This window comes from Takifugu flavidus, chromosome 19 (assembly GCF_003711565.1).
Source record: "Takifugu flavidus isolate HTHZ2018 chromosome 19, ASM371156v2, whole genome shotgun sequence".
Classification (NCBI taxonomy): domain Eukaryota; kingdom Metazoa; phylum Chordata; class Actinopteri; order Tetraodontiformes; family Tetraodontidae; genus Takifugu; species Takifugu flavidus.
Window position 1 is genome coordinate 1,356,753 of NC_079538.1, and position 19,472 is coordinate 1,376,224.

General features: G+C 47.5%; 1 protein-coding gene across 2 annotated transcripts in view; it reads left to right on the plus strand.

Annotated features, from left to right (window-relative positions):
• The window catches only part of disp1 (dispatched homolog 1 (Drosophila)), a 49,973-nt gene that overhangs the window by 28,418 nt on the left and 2,083 nt on the right, over window positions 1-19,472 (plus strand). The window contains exons 1-9 of one of the 2 annotated variants that reach the window (XM_057016416.1): window positions 1,913-2,157; window positions 5,751-6,417; window positions 14,445-14,474; window positions 15,158-15,281; window positions 15,500-15,627; window positions 16,943-17,037; window positions 17,149-17,246; window positions 17,325-18,914; window positions 19,178-19,441. In XM_057016416.1, the coding sequence (XP_056872396.1) occupies window positions 5,792-6,417; window positions 14,445-14,474; window positions 15,158-15,281; window positions 15,500-15,627; window positions 16,943-17,037; window positions 17,149-17,246; window positions 17,325-18,914; window positions 19,178-19,441 (2,955 nt within the window). In that variant the 5' untranslated portion in view covers window positions 1,913-2,157; window positions 5,751-5,791. Of the gene's footprint in view, window positions 1-1,912; window positions 2,158-5,750; window positions 6,418-14,444; window positions 14,475-15,157; window positions 15,282-15,499; window positions 15,628-16,942; window positions 17,038-17,148; window positions 17,247-17,324; window positions 18,915-19,177; window positions 19,442-19,472 lie in introns of those variants that run through there. The other variant, XM_057016415.1, reaches the window with a different exon arrangement.

Sequence of the window (19,472 nt, forward strand, 5' to 3'; positions counted from 1 at the left end):
TGGAGCCTTTTGTGGAGTTCCCCCCCATGTTTTCTTCTCTCAAGCAGCTATTTTGAGGTTTCATGCCCTGTTGGAGAGGGAAAGCATTTTTCTCTTTGTGTTGAATGTCTGCTCTTTGTGCCACATTTACAAAACTTTGAAATCTCAAGATGTGAAATTAGGAATCTGATTCACCACCATTACAGGACAGACTCAGGATTCTGTATAGTCCTTAGATGGTACAGACTTATCTCTTCCTCTTCCCTGTGTCCTGTCACATTGGTGAGTTGTGTGCAGTCATGTGGAGGCCGTGCAGCTTTCACCAGGGCCTCTGGACTTCTTAGTACATTTGTACTCTTTGATGTGGTTCTCTTTAACTCCATGCGGGCAGACCCTGGATCTGGCCAGCTACATCCAAACGCTGCTCCCCTTTTTAGCAACAGTCGGTGCTGCAAAGCCTGAATGTCGCATTTGTTCATTTCTTCCGCGGGGAATCGCAGCCATCCCGGTAGCACGTCAAAGGACCGTAATAACCTACAGCCCTGCGCAGGATGTTGGACTACAGTACATTTGGGTCTGAAGGAGCAGAAATGTAGTTTTTACAGCAACATGCTGCATTGCATCGTGCAGCATCCAACTGCCAACACAAATAAGCACCAGTAGTAACGGCAAACAATGACAATTTTACCACAGGCCGCGTGATCTAGATGTATAATGTCTACAGGGTCTATTAATATCTGTAATTGTGAGAGTAAAGGCAGTAGATGTTTGGGGCTTTGACTTGCCTCAGGGCCAGCTGTGAAGGAGTGCCTTACTACTGCAGATGATTACAGCTTGCTACATGAACTGTGTCCTAATCCTGGTGGACAGCTGAAATTAAAGCCAGGTACGACCCTCTGCCTTCCCAGCATTCCCAGCTATAAACCTCCTCCCCTGCTGAGAAGAATCAGTTGTTTTTGCATCCACAAAAGCCTCCAGTCCATAAAAAAAAAATCTGGATTTTTCTTCTGACACGTCAGCAAACTCTGATGGAAGTTTTAAAAGTGAGGTTGACAGTTGTGGGTTTTGATCAGTTGTGCGCTCAAATAGCTCAGGCATCGTGCTGTTCACTTCTATTAGTCAAAGGCTTCACTATTTCCACTGTATTCTAATGGGCTTTTTTAAAATGACAATTTCTGGTTCCTATTTTTGTACATTTATGTTTTGGATTAACAAATGTTTTCTCTTGCTGCTTCATCCCAACTTTGGCACGAGCCTTGTCCTGGATGTCAGTAATGTCTAACAGTTGAAGATGTATTGTTCTGAACACGTCCCGCTCCTCTGAGGTCGAAAGGTCCAGGTCTTTTCTGTGTTGTGATCCAACTGATCTAGTCTAAAGAGGCATAAAATAACAGCAGCCTCATTAAAGAATTCGGAGACTAAGTAGTATTTTTAGGAATGGCAGTTTTACCATATTTAATATAACTAATGTTGCACCTTAACTGCTTAAACCATTTGTATTTTTTGCTAAGTTTCAACACTTAAAAAGTAAAGTGGTGTGTTTTTTTAGCTGTCTGTTTTTATGATGAACTTCTAAACCATTGGATGTTCCAAATAAGTCAAATCTTCAGCAGCACCCTGGTCCCACCCTGGGCCCCAGCCTCGGTCCTCTGTCCTGACTGTAAAGGAAGAAGCACAATTGAATTAATATTCAAAAGAGATATTCGTTTTAGGGGGAAAAGTGCCCCTTTTGAAATGGAATACTTTTAATGAAAGCAAACAGCAGCTTTTTGTTGCATTCGTGCGTGTTTTTTGCCTTTTAGTTGGATGTAAATGTAATTAAATGTATAAATTCAGTGCTTTTTGGTGCGACGGTGGCGGCGGCAGTGAGCGGGTTAACGCGCTCCGGTGTGCCCGTCCTATCAGCGCTCTGCGCCGCAGTCCGAGCCCACCTCCTCCGGCCTCCTCCGGCCCCTCCACAGGGAACAGGGATCCGGGGCTGTTTGTCATTCTGGCACAACACACTCCCCCTGGAAGCAGTCCCGCTCTCCCGTGGAGTAGTCGGTGGCTTTTACGGCGTGTTCTTGTTTATTTAAGGGCGATCCGCGGACATTGTTCCCCCCAAAACAGGCTTCCCTTTCCGCGTTGTGGATCCGAGCGGCGACAACGAGCAGAAAGCACCGGGAGTCTCCAAACACGGTAGGACACGATGTCTGCTCGCTGCCGTGCTGTTTCACGCCGCCTTTAGATGAGAAAGGTGTTGAGCTCCGTGCTGGAAAGCCAGGGTTGTGCACGTCTGTGTACTTTGCGTTCATGCGTCTCGCTCGGCCAAGAAGTTTTGCGTAAAGGCGCAGTGGAGGAATGTCCCGATGGAAGCAGCAGGAACGATCGCTGTAAATGTCAGCGGGGAACCGCTGCGAGACCTGCACTGAGTTGTATCTTTTCACCGTCATTCAAACTGACAGCTTCTTCTTTAAACTAGAAAGACCCTTTTCCCGTCCCGTAGGGATTTATAGAACCCACTAAATAGTAACAGAACAGCCTAAATGAGCCGTTTTTGATTCAATAACTCCCGGAAAACTTACACCTTTCAGCGCTTAAGTGACTTTAGAGTAAACATGATAGCTCTAAAAGTGTGTGTGTGTGTGTGTCTGTGTGTGCGTGTGTGTGTGTGTCTGTGTTGAACTGGGCTGAAATGCCCTCAGGGAGGTCAAATCCATCCAGAGGATGTCACATGACAGAGAACTGTCAGAGAAACTGTGACCCCGGGGAACGTCGTGAGCACCTTAGCAGGGTGTTGCTGGTTCTGTTAGCCTTATTAGAAGCAGCGTGGTTATTAACTATCTCTCCACTGATTCCTGGTAATTGCTGCCTATTAGCTTTAATTAGAGGGATGCAGGATTCCTGGCCTTGTGTTGGGGAACTGTCTGTCGCCCATTTCCCTCGCAGCCTATAATCAGGGACTTGACATGAAAGAGGGCAGAAGAAGCACTTCGTCATCACCTGTGTTCCTCTAAACCACCTTCTCTGACACTCATTACTTTTGTTGGGTTTTAATAGACGTCTTTTGGTTGTTCAAGGCGGACGCACATCAAATGCTTTACTGGGACTCGCTGGCTTTCAGGGAGGATGTGGGACCGGTAAACGCTGATCACATGGGGGAGTCTAACGGACCGTCTCATGGTTTTATAGCTTAGATGTGATTCAGCACTTCCCAAATTCGGTTCATTTCTATCCAAAAGAGTGAGATGTTGAAATAAACTGAGACAGGATTCCAACAGAAATATGGCGTGCAGCTATACGTTACATGCAAGAAGCGGTATTTAGTTTCAGATTTAGCAGCGATATCCTGCCCACTTGATTTCCTGCTTTTATTATGCTTCACACACAGATATGGTATTCCTCCCGCAGTGTGTGTGTGTGCCCGCAGACACATGCTTTCAGACACGGGGAGGCGCATCGTCTCCAAGTGTCAACACAGGACACCACCAAAATATGCGGAGTGGGACTCAAAACAGCGATTGTGCATCTTGAGGTAGAATTTTCCTCCGCAAACAGCCAAACTAGTGATTAAATAAAGTAACCTTTATTTTAGGAGATGGAGAGAAAAGGTCCCGCTTGCAGTCCCTCATTATCAACTCTTATTTTTAAGAGACAAAAAGTGTGTTTGTATCTGCACAGTCTGCTCTAGATGTCTCAGCTGCCTGTGAATGCTACACACACACACACACACACACACACACACACACACACACACACACACACACACAGAGTAGAGGATAAATTCCTTTACACTTTAACAGCAGGAATGAGCAGCAAATGGCTAATTTGAAGAAGCCGGTATTCTTATTGCTCTCCTATTTGTATTCCATCAGATGTGGGTGTCTCCATTAAGGCTGATGAAGCCATTCTCAGCTCCTGACAGCTGTGAGAGCCAGACTCATGACTTCATCTGGGCTTCCCTCGCTACTCTGCTATTCTGAGCACTTCACACACCACAGTTATTCTTCTTCTCCTCCCTTCTAAGCCCCAAATCCTCCCAGCCACCCTTGACCCGGCGAGTCTGTCCTACTCGTGTTCCACCGCTCGCTCTCGTTGAAGCGTCGCAGAGCACAGCGTGCACATACGTAGCATGTTGTTAAGCCGAGTCAAGTGTTGGGATGGAGAAAAAGACACTGGTTATTTAGCAGCTGTCATGAGGAGGACGAGGGTTTCAGAGCAAAGGGTGCTGCTACCGTCTTGGATTTTAGGACTGCAATTTTGCATCGAGATGTTGATAATTATCATTTAAACAATGGGGAGACAGTTCAGCCTCCGAGCATCCATCCCTCTAAATAACAATGTTGGAGGTGGAACGTCCCCCTTGATCAAGCAAGATTATGAGCAGTGAGGAGAGAACATTTTATTATTTAGTTCTTTTCCCTGGTACAGTCATGTTTGGTTATCTTAATTTCATGTTAAACAGACAATAAATATACTGTACATTTTTTAAAATATTAGGTAAATGTATTAACTTAAAATGTGGATCCAATAATTATTTAACATCCAGTGTGTTTTCTTATGTTCTTAAGGTTTTAATTAAAATTTAAATTTCTTAATTTGTAAAATGGGTGTTATAGGAGAAAAATGTATGAGGAAAAATGACATTTACAGAGAGTTTTTGTCATAAATGAGTCTCACACACACACACACACACACACACACACACACACACACACACACACACACACACATTATAGTATTCATTTCCAAGTATTTCATCATGGCTCCTGTCAGGCCTCTTTCTCCTCAGCACATGGTTCCAGTTTGGGCTCCGCTCCAGTCACACGGCCCACTGCTGTTACCTGCAACACACAAATCAATCACCTTTGAAGTGTGTGAAGCATGTCATTGCACAAGGCTGCAGACACGCCGTTTCTTTCCCTTTGTTAAAATGCCTCTCAGGAATCACAGTTCCACTGTGTGATCTCTGGCGGCTGTCGTCATTTAAGCTGGAGCTCATATAGGTGCTGAAACTCGAGCATAACATGAACCGTCTGTTTTTTCTCATGCTGTTGCATGCAGTCATTAAGTGTTCATGCACTGGTGTCCCATGCTTGTGTAATACAAACAGCTTTTAAGCCAGATTTGATTCGTGCTCCATAAATCACACTGATTTGAAACGGTCTGTGTTTTACTGTAAATGGAAGGTGGTGACACATTTCTGGTGCCAAGTATTTGAGCTCTGATCTGACTCTCATCTACCGCGGAGATCAGAACATCTAACCTTTTCTAATTACAAATAACCGTTTGTCTCCTTTTCTCCGCTGTCATCTTCAGCTCAGTAAGGTCCAAACTTGACAGCACTGGCTAAAGAAGAAGCTTTCATAGGTTATTTATGTCCGACAGTATTGAAGCCACATTTGTCGTGGTAAAACACACAAATGTTGGGCTTTGCTGATGTGTCAGTCAAGTCGACATCTGTTGGAAACACTCTGGTATTGACGAAGCTTAGCTGGTTTACTCGGGTCGATGCTTTTGCATCTCAAGTTTTGGGGGTTTTTAATGTTAGTCATTGGACTGGATCAGTGTATTCCTCGTTATGCTATCATGACATCATTCATTTCTTTCTATAAAAGAGACAAAATAAGTGTTGTGAAGTGGATAGTCTCTACTACTCCTTAGAAATGTGTGTGAAGTGAACAAGAGACCACCAAATAGAAAAAGGCAACCTCATTTTTGGATGTCCAGATCAGCTTGCTTTACCTGCGGATTAATGGAGCATAAGCTTCTCTCTTTCCTCTGTTTCTCAGCGGAGTGACGGTGTCGCTGCCACGCCTGCCGGGTGAGGACCATGGCACTGAGTGATGCTAGTGGCGACCCCCTGGCCCACAGCAATGGAGGCCACCATCATCTAACCAGTGCCAACGCCAGCACACCAGCCAGCGATGGCCAGGACCCTCTAATGCTGACTCCAGACGCCGACCTCAACCTCACCGTCTGTACGGTTCAACAGAAGCCGCAGAGGTTGCACGGCATCCAGAAGACAAACAGGTCCAACCAAAGCCTGAACGGCAGCGTGGTCAAGCAGAACGGCTCTTTGAGGAATCTCCCCTCTCCCTCCACTGCCATTTCCTCCCCAGCAACCATCACAGACTCCCAACGGCTGACCAAATGCCAAGTCCCGTCTACCCTCTCCCCGTCCTCCCCCTCTCCTCCGGGACTGTGCTGCCAGCACTGTCACCTCCGCTCCACCCTGGCTTGTCCTTGTGGCCAGCAGGAGTGCCCAAGCACTGGCCCCAGGTCTGGATGCATCCCACACCACAGTAGCGCTTCTGCCCCCCCCTGCTGCCTCTCCACCTGCACGTATGCTCACCACCAGAGCCATCCATCCCACCCGACGGCCCCTCTCTGTCTCCAGCACCACCATCACCATCAGCGCTGGCAGGATCACCTTCAAAACCAGACGCCTGGAATCAGGTATGTGGGAACTGCTGTGACTCCAGCTTTGCTCTTTTGTGTCATATAATGTACGTTTTATTGATTAAATCCCAAAACTAGTCCCAGGGGCCCGGGAACAGTTCATTCTAATTTTCCAGGCCCCCACAACCCCCCTCCCTATGCCCCTATATGTGGTAAAGCAACATCCATGTTAAGGTATCATGTTAGACCAGGAATGCAGTAGGAGATGGTTACAGCTGTTATGGACCATGCGGGAAAGCTATTTTATCACCAGTTGTCTCCAAATGGGGGTCTGTCATATTCTTCAGTAGCATTTCCAGGTCTGGGGGGGGTAGAAGGTAGAAAAGAATATGCTACCTACAGCCAGTGTTTGTGTTTAGGATGGGAACATTTAAGGAAAGAGTGGAGGATTTCTTCATATCTGTGCAGAAACACAGATGCAGTGGAAATAGAACATTAGCGTTTAGCTCCTTTGTTGACTTTCCTGAAGTCCCTCGTTCATTTCTTTCCCTTCCACCTGTGGAAACCACACGTCAGACTTTACACAATCCTATATTTACCATCACCTCCAAAAGGGCTTGACAAGGAATAATCTACTCGTGTCCCATCCTGTTCGTGGTAGCAGGTCGTTTTGTGGAATCTGATTTGAGTGAAATCTTATTTCCTCTAAACGTCCTGATGTGGAATTTTCCTCGCCGGGACGATGCCGGAGCTGCACTGGTAATTCTCATTTAGCGCGAGCGCCGTTGTGGGTGGTGTTTTGAAAGGGAAGGTTTGTGCAGCCACAGGCTCCCAGTGTGGACGAGCAAACACAGCGTGCACATAGCCAACCCTGGGTGGCAGGCAGAGGCCAAACACCAACTGTGCATGTATTTGTGGGTCTGCGTCTTTCCTCTCGGTCTGTTATCACTCCTGCATTCTTCATGTCTTCCACCCTGTTTATTGGTCCCTCCCTCGCCCGTCTCTTGCTTCACATCAGAATGGGGAGCAGATGTGTCGCGGGACATGTGCGTCTCTTATTTACCAAGCAGCTCTGTCTGGTTCGGGGTGTAATTACAGAGACAAACCCCCGTTTTTCCTGTACAGACATCTGTGTGTGGGGCAGAGATTAAAATGAGAAATAAGGGAATTCCTTATACCCGTCTTAGTTTTATAGATTTGCCCTTAACCCAGACTCAACATCTCCCCCTGTGCTGAAGGCTGCTAAAGTTTGGCAGCTTTTCAGGAGTAGGATTCAGTCTGCCCGGGTCCCCCATGCTAATATCTTGTACATTAGCTCTTTTAGGAGGCCATATTTGATACAGGTTTCACAACACAGGCCTTTTATACTCCTGGATTTCACACATTTTAACCCAGGCGCCAGGATTAGCGCTACTTGGTGTTCAAATGACTCTATTTTGACTCCTTCACGTGTTGAGCCATTTAGCAAATAAACCTTTTGCTAAAGTAGAAGCTCAGATGACTCAGCAAAGTGCCTCTTTGTGAAGGAAGAAGCTGAATTCACTCAGTCAAGGAGTTTTTTTTTCCACATCTATGAGGTGATGTGTCGATGCAGAGACAAAAGGGCTCGGGGAATCCTTGAAAGACCCAGCCTCGCATTGTGGTTGGTCTGTGTCTGCGTCTTTCCTCTCTCATTTTATGTGTGTGTAAGATTGTGTGTCCTCGGAATGTTTGCAGTTTGGCAGTGCAGTGTGTGTCAACAGCTTTTAAGCCTTTCGGTGGAAACCTCGGCGTCTCACGCCTGGGGTAAATGCACGACCCCCTTTCACCGGCACGGTGGCCGTTTGAATGATTGGCCTAATGTGTGCTAAAGGCCCAGTGTTTTGAGGAAAAAAAGCATTTGTACTCAACTGTGGATCCAGACGCGGAGCTCCGAGTATGCGGCCCACAGGAGTTAATCTGAAGTTCGGCTTGAACACACTAGTGGGAGATCCATACCTAAATGGGAGCTGTGTCAGCAGCGAATGAGCTTTATTCGGCCTCTGTTGCAGCTCCAGGGCACCTGAGCTCCAGTTAACTGCTTCTACATAAAGGGACGCTGCTGCAGGGCCACCAAACACCTCCCTAAGGGTCAACAACCTAACCTGCACTTCTTTCCTGGAGATAAATGCTTCGGCTCTTTCCAGATGCCTTTTGCAACAGCTCTTGTTGTTTATGGCAACCACAAGTTGGGTTTAGATTCATGCCTTGTCAGATACGATGAATTCCTGACTCCCACTCCCTTTAACACCAGCTCAGGAAAGGTCAGCTTTTATTATCTGGAGCACGGCAGAATTTTGCAGTATTTGTAGCCGCCAGGTGGTTTGGTTGCTATGTCACGTGTGGAAAAACTGTTTGAGAAGATGACGACTCCAAAGCGAACAGGCATTCAGCAGTATGGTTTAGCTACTGTCGATCAGCAAGATCGGTTAGAGGCTTTTCTTTGAGCCGTGTGGTGCACGTCTCCATGATTCAGTGGTTCCCAAGCATGTTTTTTTTTTTTTATTTCAGATTCCAAATGTTTCTTTTTGTCTGGACCTTCTCCCTGGACTCAGTTTGCATCCCTTGCTCTGTTGGACAGCTGCGGGCCTCAACCAGCTTGGCTTCATCTGAAAACGATCCCACTGTTCTGTCCTTCGGGGTGTTAGCTCGACAAGGCTTTGCACATTATCAAGAATAACAAGCGTTAGCTCAGCTTTGGGGAGTCTGGTTGAAGTCAGGTCGACTGCTGTGTTGCCTTTTTGGTCGTAATGCTACTGTTTATTATGTTCCGTCTTTTTGAGTATATTTGAGATATTTCTGAATAAATGACTAATGGTATAGAAAGATTGAAATGCCTGTAAATGAGAGGGAATGGATCAGCACGGACACTGGGGATGTTTTAAATGCTTCTCAAATCAGAGCAGAGACGTCAACATTCAGGCTGTCACACAAGGACATCTGTTTTAAAGGGCCCCAGGCTGAGTTTTGTGTGTTAAACAGCATTTTGACCTCATGCATACCTCTACACCAGACCAACAAGAGGCAGGTCAAAAGAGTTTTTCTTCCCTTGAGGGGAGGACCATCAATCACCTGCTTTGACCCTTAGAAGAAGAAGCTTTCACACTCACGGTGTAAGAATCTTTTCAGGTCCCCACAGAGCCAGGAGATCCATTAGAGGAGGGAGAAGAGACGATAACGGGCGCCTGAACTTAGAAAGATGAACGTCCAACACGCACTTCGCTGTTATTCTATTAAAATTGCATCAGTAACAAGAATTACTCCTCAGAAAGAAAGACTGCTGGTATCTGTAATGTGATAAGAGGTGGGCTGCAGGCTTTTGGTGCTGCTAAATAAGTTCATGGCATCTACCTATATACTGAAAATCAATGAAGCTTCAAGGATTTTCCAGGCTAAGGTCCAGGAGTGCTTGAGATCTTCCATGTTGCAGTTTTGTAATGATGAAACAACTCCGGCTCTGTCAGCGTGGCTGTTTCATCTGGTTGCCACTGAACATTTAGACTCTTATCTCTTCTAGGTCTTTGTGGCTGCAGTAGCTTCAGAAGGAACACAAGGAACCAACAGCACAAATCTCCAGCAGAAATTGCCAGATTTGCTGCATCTTTGTGCTCATCTCCCACTTTCCCTGTGGCTTCTATATGTAGCCCACGAGCATATTGTGCACGTCAGTATTGTGATGGAGAATCGCCTGGCTTTGTGTACAGGAAGCACGTGGTTGCCATTCAGTTTGGCGTTTAACAGCTCGTGCTAATTTTGTGCCTGCAGTTTATTCACTCTTAAATTTCCACCGTGTTTAAACTCTAAAAATGCAGCCGTGCACATAGATTTCAGCTCCTTCGTGTCACGTGGCCGATCCATCGACACGGATTTGGATAAGTGTAACAGTCGTGTAGCTGCCAACGACTCCGTCCACCTGGGTCACATCCCTGCTTCATATGGTGATTCTGTGTACAAGCCAAAGGAATGGCTGCACGTAGAGCTGTGCACGTAGAGCTGTGCACGTAGAGCTGTGCACGTAGAGCTCACATTTTTCACAGCCCAAAGAGCTCTGCTCCTGATCTGCTCCCTCTCTGCTCCTGTTCTGCTCCCGCTCTGCTCCCTCTCTGCTCCTGTTCTGCTCCTGTTCTGCTCCTGTTCTGCTCCCTCTCTGCTCCCTCTCTGCTCCTGTTCTGCTCCCGCTCTGCTCCTGCTCTGCTCCTGTTCTGCTCCCGCTCTGCTCCCTCTCTGCTCTCTCTCTGCTCCCTCTCTGCTCCCTCTCCGCTCCCGCTCTGCTCCTCTCTGCTCCTGCTGCTCCTGTTCTGCTCCTGCTCTGCTCCTGGTTTCTGCTCTCTGAAAAAAAAAAACAGAGATTGAAACCAGCGCGAAAGGCAGCGTGGAACAGACGGCGTGTGAGCGGTGTGAAAAAGACCCTCTTGGCAGCTTCTCTCCAAACCTGGTGGAAGTGATCAGCGGTCTAACTGAAGCTACCGACCCTCTTTGTTTGGGTTTAGGCTTTTCAGACTGTAGAGATTAACAGAAATGTTTGTAGCCTTGAGGTAAACTTCATCGTCCATGTGGTTTATTGGGGTTAATTTTTTACCTGTAGTTCCAATTGGATGTCATAAACAAATCTCATTAATAATTAAAAGGGTATCATCACTGTTCAGCACAAACTAGCAGGAACTAAGCTGGAACTAACCAGAGACCCTGTTCCCGCTGCTGAATTCCAACTGTTCCTGGAGTTTGAGGTTTGTTGTGAGCAGAAATGAAATCAGTTGATTGGAAACACAGTTGGAGGATTTTCTGATCACCTAATTGATGAGGGCCCTGATTGCTGCAACGCGGCTCCACACATGGCTCCTGCTGCTGCTCGGAAACGGACCTTCTGGTTTCTCGCAAGTGATAAAAGCAGTGTCCCGGGCTGAACTCCGTTTAAACCCTGTTTAAACAGCACAGGCCTGCTGCAGTGTTTATTGGAGGCCAGTCAGAAACACCATGGCCTGTGAATAACACCACATTGACAGGAGAATATCTGCTTTTCCTGCTCCTTCTTATCTCCCAGCGTATTCCTCATGTTGGAATGCTTTAGAATAAATAACAGTCATCACCAGAGCGTTTGATATGCAGCACGGTCTGATCTGGGTGGGTGGTTACATCTGACCTTTTAACTGATTCAACTGTGTAATCGGATGAATCACAGAGATGCTGAGGATTAATCGTTATTAAAAACCATCGGAAATGTGCGTTGTTATGGAAATGGGAAAAATAAGCCACAAACAAGCCTTAAGCATGCTGCTTATTTTCAATCTGAAAAGTGTAGTGGAGCGGTGAGATTTGAGTGGTTTATATTGTGTCCTTGTGACGTGCACGGTTACATTTGGGAAATGTGGAGAGTTTAACGGAACGTTATTATTCCAGCATGTTCTTATGCCACACACGGTATTGCATTAATAACCCTGTAGAGCTGCCCAGTGCCACTGGTTCTGCTTAACCAGTGGCACGATGATGTCCTTTGAATAGGAGCACTGGTCCCCCAGACCTCTTAGGCAGCGAGCGTCAGCCTCTAATTGTGAGACACTAATCAAGGCTGCGGCGCACTGACGTTGACTCTAATCGCTCATGTTCCAACTTGAAGGTCTCGTTCATGTTTACCCAGTCATCTGCTGACAGTTAAACCCCCACCGCCAGCAGCATGGCCGCCGCCGTGCCTTTGAACCATAATGTACATGCACTCTGCTCCCTGACATGCACACAGATGCTCCTGCACACTCATTGACAAATATGGAGGCACTGAGGAACATGGATCTTTGCTCGGCTGCGGATCTCCGTCCTGCCGAAGGCTGGTGTTAAACCTCGGCAGGAGGACGTGGCGGCGCGCGCGTGCCCCGGGAGCAGCTCCACAGTTGGCCTCCACGCTCTGGCTCCCCAGCTGCTTCTCTGTTTCCCTGCTCTGTCAGCGCAGCGCTGAGTGAGCGGCCGGCGGTCTGTGTTTACCTTATTAATTAGCCCAGTGATCCAGAACCACTCTCCCTCTGGTAAATAGAACAACATGGCAAAGGTTACTCAGGGCCGTGGGGAGCGGGAAGGAAAAGAGAAGCGGTGGAAAGACCGAGAGGGAGCGAGGAGACGGACAAGTCCAACACACAAGATGACATGGCGAGCTGTCATCCTGCTGGATTTAGAGCCTCTGCTAGCATCAAGCAACACCTTGACTAGTTAACCACAGATGAAAACACTGTCCCACCAGATTCAGCTCGAGGTGCACGTTTAAAGATGTGTTGTGTTTTGAACAGGAGGGAGAACATAAATAGAAAAATCTCGAGTTCTTTTCTACAGCAACAGAAAGTTCAACAGAGTTAAAAGACAATGAGTCAAATTGCTGCTGCCGGGTTGATGGATTCTTGATCGAGCTCCTCATTATCTTTTGAAATTCTTGGGCCAAACAGCCGGTCCAGGTATGCTTCTCATCTTTCCAACTGGCTGTAAAGGACTCAAACTGAAGCTGTGCAGACTGAAATTCAAAACAGGCCTTCAGTAGATAAATAGATTTGCCTGAAAGCGCATTTATGACTTCATTCCAACTATTTCCAATAAGTCATCTCCTCCATTTTAGGCCCCGTCTGTGTCCTTCAGTCTGCAGAAGAAAGCACAATAACATCAGTGTGCTGGAAAAAACTGCACACGCATTGTAAACTGTATCCTGGTGACCAGTTAAAGCAGAGGATGGGAATGGGTTTTTTTGATGGTTTAAAACGGGCTACAGCACCTAATACTATAATCAAGCCATGTCTAAAAGGAGAAGGTTGAAAATGGCTGCGCTCAACCTTGGCATTAAATCTTGTCATTTTGTGTGCAGAGAATATGGTAGGGGCCGCTTGGTGTTTGAAATCAGGTTAGGGTTGAATCACAGTACCTAATCAAAGCACCTTTATGATGTTCATAATGCTTCAAGTGGCTCATTGACAGGAACTCGTCCCTCTCCGTGGCCGTGTCTCCACGGATTGATCTCAAACTTGCTTAGGCCCCGTAAAAGTTCCTGTAAAAAGCTGTTCGGTAGAGGTTCCTGCAGTGGAGACGAGCACTAACGACCCCCGGCCCCATGAAATTAGCCCGAAAGGCTAAGCGACTAAAACGTTAGCTTCACCGCTGCTCCCCAGCACAGCCAGCAAGTGTAGCTGCATTAAAGAAACGTCTTCTGAACCAGATCCAAATGGTTCCAAATACCTTTGCAGATGTGAAAGTATCCCCACACATGCTGCCACTTTGTCACTCCCTCCCTAAAATGGAGCAGTTCATTATCGTCCATCTCCTGCTGCCCCAGGATGGATGCGATCAGGTGGCCTTATCTGATTTTACCGTTTCCGCCTCTCCCCCCCCCCCCGCTGTTCTCAGGAGGAGCTGACGAGAAATGCAGATAGCATCAGCGTGCATCAGTCGTCTCAGAATCCAAAGAGCATGTTTAAATGATCGAGAAAAGATCTGAAGGCCTTTCTAGCTTTTTGGGGATTGATTTTTGATTATTTAGAGAATCAAAAGCTGTGACAGGTTTACGCTAAAGTGCCTCTGACGTCTCTGATGGCATTGGTTCTGTGGTACCAACGCTGGTGCTGCTGCTCTAGTTGCTGCTGCTGCTGTAGCTGCTGCTCTAGTTGCTGCTGCTGCTGTAGCTGCTGCTCTAGCTGCTACCGCTGCTGTAGCTGCTACCGCTGCTGGAGCTGCTGTTGCAGCCACTTTAGCTGTTGCTATAGCTGCTGCTGCTGCTGCTGCTGTAGCTGCTGTAGCTGCTACCGCTGCTGGAGCTGCTGGAGCTGCTGTTGCAGCCACTTTAGCTGTTGCTATAGCTGCTGCTGCTGCTGGAGCTGCTGTAGCTGCTGCTGTTGTAGCTGCTGCTGCTGTTGTAGCTGCTGCTGCTGCTGTTGTAGCTGCTGTGGCTGGTGCTGCGGCTGTTGCTGTAGCTGCTGCTGTGAGGAAAACTGTGATTCTAAATGAAAGACATCCTCTCTGAAAAACCTCTATCTCTTGTGGACATGATGTTGCTTTGACTTCAAAATAAAAACCTGATTTATCTTTCCCTTTTTGTTTTTCAGCCACACAAGGCCCTTTCGCTTCCCCAGAAGGTAAGGCCTGCCAGAGACACTGCTGTGTTGATGCTCTGGTTTTGAAGGCTGCTCCTCAGTCTCCTGGCCCTCCTTTATTTCCGCCATCCCTCCATCTTTACGTCCATTCCTCTGTAGTGAGTCATGAGAGCTATCACCGGGAGCTGGGTGTCTCTTTCTCCATTTTCCTCCTGTACCTGGCTTCTCCTGGAGCTGCTCAGCTCTTCATAACTCTCCTGTCTCAGACCTAATCCTCAAGACCATTTAATAGAGGACGGAGGCTCTTCAGCGCTTTCAGAAAGATTTAGTGTTCATGGGGTTTGCTTGGGATGGAAAAAAAGACCAGAGACACCAACTAAATCTGTTACTAAACACGTTAATTCCTGAAGTAAAGCCAAAGTACAGTTTCCATCTCTTTCTCTTGTCTGGATTTTCCCCCTTTCCGTCTGCTCGATGTAACTCTGATTGAAAGAATCACATTTAGGCTCCTGTCAGTCACCTGAACGTCTTATTTGGTGTAAATGTCAGCTTCTATTTCAAAGCCAGTTTGAATGTTGCATGTGGTAAAACTAGTGAGCTTCCACAGAGACCAGTGACATTAAACTGGGCCTTTCTTAATTAGGAAAACAACACATTTGTACCTTAGTGGCAACATTAACTGTCATCACAGTAAAATTAATTAGATAATCAATTGATGTTTCCAGCTATGCAGAGCTGATAGCTGACTGGCCCGTGGTGGTCCTGGGGGTGTGCACCGTGCTGATTGTGGTGTGTGCGCTGGTAGGCATCCTGGTACCTGACCTGCCTGACTTCTCAGACCCACTGAGGGTGAGTACCGACCCTCGTTGCCTTTTCTGCTGCATAACTGTCACAATAACAGATATTGAAAGAATGGTGTGTGATGTGGCTGCCTCTGACAGGAAACACAACAATCTTCTTTAGGTCTTCGATTGATTTCAGTTCATGCTTTCAAACAGAAGCTGCTTTTTCTCCCTTTCCTTATGACAACTTGTTCCGCTCATTGTTGCTTTCTTCCTTCCCAAAAGGGTTTTGAGCCTCGGGGAACAGCCATTGGTCAGCGACTGGTCACGTGGAACAACATGTTGAAAAACACAGGCTACAAAGCAACACTGGCCAACTACCCCTTCAAATATGCAGATGAGCAGGCCAAAAAGTACTTTACACTCACCTATTATCCTACCGAACGTACTTTTTCATTCTTACGGCATCACTGTAGTGAGCAGCTAATTGGAGGATACTGAACAAATGGTTCAACACCTCTAAAAATCTCAAAGACACACATTTCCATCTTCAAATCACATGAAGGTGACTACTGCAGTAACGTCTCTCCACAACAAGCTGTGTTGTGGTCTAACATTTGCGTCACTGAGGAGTTGGGGGGCAGTGGAGGGGGTAACCTTGATGACAGAGTGGGAAGCAGAGGCTTTGAACGATGCTGCCAATGGGCCCGCTGACGTGCCTGAATCGCCTCTTGAAAGAAAAGGGGAACGATGTAGAACTGTGTCGGTGCACGAGGCCCGACTGTCAGCGCCAGTTCACTCCTCCGTGTGTCTGTCTGGATATTTCTCATTGTTAAGGCCTGTTTTCTCCCTCATATCACAACAAGCATATATCATTAAATTCACCTTTTTCCTGTTGCGTCATGGTCTTATTACCATATCCATGCAACAATAGCAGCTGTGTCCCAGCTCAGTCATCCTTTCATCCTTTCATCATGTGGTCGTGGTTAAAATTTGTCAAGATTGCAGTCAGTGATTAGAAAAGGACTTATTTTAGCTGCAGCCTCTCTGTCGTCGTTCTCCATTCTGTCTCACTCTGCTCGTCCATCCTCACATGTAATTCTGCACCGAGGTTCCTAGTGTGAGCTGTCAGCTGCCTCATCTTATCTGTCTTTAAAATCCTCCCTGATTACTCTGCACCGCCTTACACATCATCTCTGCGTCACAAACACATAACATACAAATGCCAGAACCATGTTGCCCCAACACTGCCATCACCACCGCCCACCCCCACATCCTGGCTGGACCCAGTTCAATCAGAGCTGCGATTATGATTATTATCCTAATGATACCAGTATGCTAGTTGTACGAGCCATTCGTCTGTTTTAGGGGCAACAGTGATTACTGCGGCTTCGGCCATTATTAAGCATCAAGGTCTGCTTCCTTCACTTTGGATCATGTCAAGATTTCGGCTGTAGAGCCGGAGACATTTCTCCCTTTATACGTAGGGCAACAGTCATTCATTGTTCCTTCTTGGATGACGCTGCTACTCTGTCCCATTTTAAGCCTCCCGCCTTTACAGGATTTAGCAAATTGTAATGACTCAGTTTTCCCAACATGATCAAGCAAAAGTTACACATAATGTTAAAAAGAATTATGGAGTTTTCCACCGCTGCCATCGAGTGTGACAAAATAAACACATTCACTTTTGATTGATGCTAATACTTATAACATTTGGCTGTCCCGCAGTCACCAAGAGCCGAGGTGGCCCGAGGACCATCATGACCGGGACAAACGGCAGGCCGAGTGGGACTTCAGTAAAGAGTTCTTTTGTGACGTTCCAGGTAAAACCTTTTTCTGGAGAAATGATCCCCAAAATGCAAAATGGAGAGCGACAAGGAAGCAGTCGTGGCTGTGTTTGCCGTCCAAGTAATAAAGCCTCTGCCGTTATGCAGGACAAAGGTACTCCAGGCTGGTGTTCACGTCGGCCGAAGGGAAGAACCTTTGGAGCATTCAGGCCATTAAATCTATGTGCAACCTGGACAACAGCAGGGTATGTTGGCCGGAGAGCGTAAGGCGATGTGTGACCCGATGGGTTAGTGATGTTGTTCTGGTGTTTCTCCCTTCTCAGGTGCGTTCCCACCGTGACTACTGGAGTCTTTGTCAGCGCACCAGTGACGCTTCCTGCTGTCCCAGCTGGACAATCGGGAACTACGTTGCCGTGCTGACCAACAGGTCATCCTGTCAGAAGATCACCGAGCGGGATGTGTCGCACATCCTCAAGATTCTGCGCTCATGTGCTAAATACTACCACAACGGCACCCTGGGCCCCGACTGCTGGGACATGACCCTGAGACGCAAAGACCAACTCAAGTGCGCTAATGTGCCCAGAAAGTGCACCAAGTACAACGCCGTCTATCAGATCCTCCACTTCCTGGTGGACAAAGACTTCCTGAGTCCAAAGAGCCTGGAATCTCCTCCACCCGTGCTCAAACATAGCATGCTCTTCTCGCCCACAGAGAAAGGGAAATCCATGATGAACATTTATCTGGATAATTTCGAGAACTGGAACTCCTCCGACGGCGTCACCACGGTGACGGGGATCGAGTTTGGCATCAAGCACGATCTGTTTCAGGACTACCTCCTCACAGACACTGTGTACCCTGCCATTGCCATAATGATCGTCCTGCTGGTCATGTGTGTGTACACGCGCTCTGTTTTTATCACCCTCATGACAATAATAGCCATCATCAGCTCGCTGATTGTCTCTTACTTTCTCTACCGAATGGTCTTCAACTTCGAGTTCTTCCCCTTCATGAATCTCACAGCCCTCATCATCGTGGTCGGCATCGGCGCCGACGACGCCTTCGTGCTCTGCGACGTTTGGAATTACACCAAGTTTGACAAGCCTCACGCTGAGCTGTCGGAGACGGTGGGCGTGTCCCTTCAGCACGCTGCGTTGTCCATGTTTGTAACCAGCTTCACCACCGCTGCCGCTTTTTATGCCAACTATGTCAGCAACATCACCGCCATTCGCTGTTTTGGCGTCTACGCCGGCACGGCCATATTGGTGAACTACATTCTGATGGTGACGTGGCTCCCGGCTGTAGTGGTGCTACATGAACGCTACCTCCCTAATCTGTTGCCCTGCTCCAAGCCGCCACACCAGGAGCGAGGTTACTGTGCCTGCACCTTTTTGGCTGGTCTTTGCCAGAAGGTGAGCAAATGCCTGTTCGCACTCTCGGAAACATCGAGGATTTTCTTCGAGAAGGTGCTTCCCTGCATCGTCATCAAACTGCGCTACCTTTGGCTCCTCTGGTTTCTTGCCATCACTGTGGGTGGGGCCTACGTGGTCTGCATCAACCCAAAGATGAAGCTTCCCTCTCTGGAGTTGGCGGAGTTCCAGGTGTTCCGATCCTCTCACCCCTTCGAGCGCTACGATGCAGAATTCAAGAAGCTGTTCATGTTCGAGAGGTTCCATCACGGCGAGGAGCTGCACATGCCCATCACCATCATCTGGGGCGTGATGCCCGTGGACAATGGGGACCCCCTGAATCCAAAAAACAAGGGGAAGCTGATGCTGGACAGCAGTTTCAACATCGCCAGCCCAGCAGCTCAGCTGTGGATCCTCAACTTTTGCCAGAAGCTGAGAAACCAGAGTTTTGTCTTCCAGTCAGAGGAGCAGGATTTCACCAGCTGCTTCATTGAGACCTTCAAACAGGTCAGTATTGCAACTGTTACAGATCCACGTCAAATACCGGTAGATGCTGTCTCATGTGGACCATTGAACGCTGTGGAGAGCAGATGTTTGACTGAATAATGGCCATCCAGACCTGTGGGGGTGTAACCTCTAGTCCCACCTGTTCCAGTAACATGGTTTATGATGTGGTTTTGTTTCTGAGTAGGATTGTGAACAGTATGAACATGAACCTTCTGCATCTATAAGTGCACTTGGCACCTGTTTCATCCTCACAATTTCAACAGTGGATGGAGAACCAGGACTGTGAGGAGGCGTCCGTCTACCCCTGCTGCAGCCAGTCCACCTTCCCCTACAAGCAGGATGTCTTCGAGCTGTGCATTAAGAGGGCCATCATGGAGCTGGACCGGAGTACGACCTACCACCTGGTCAGCCGCACCCCCGGACCCCGATTTGACATCAACGACACCATCAGAGCTATAGTGTTGGAGTTCCAGAGTACTTATCTCTTCACGCTGGCTTATGAGAAGATGTTCCAGTTCTACAGTGAAGTAGGGCCTGTCACGTGCTTGCACGCTGCTT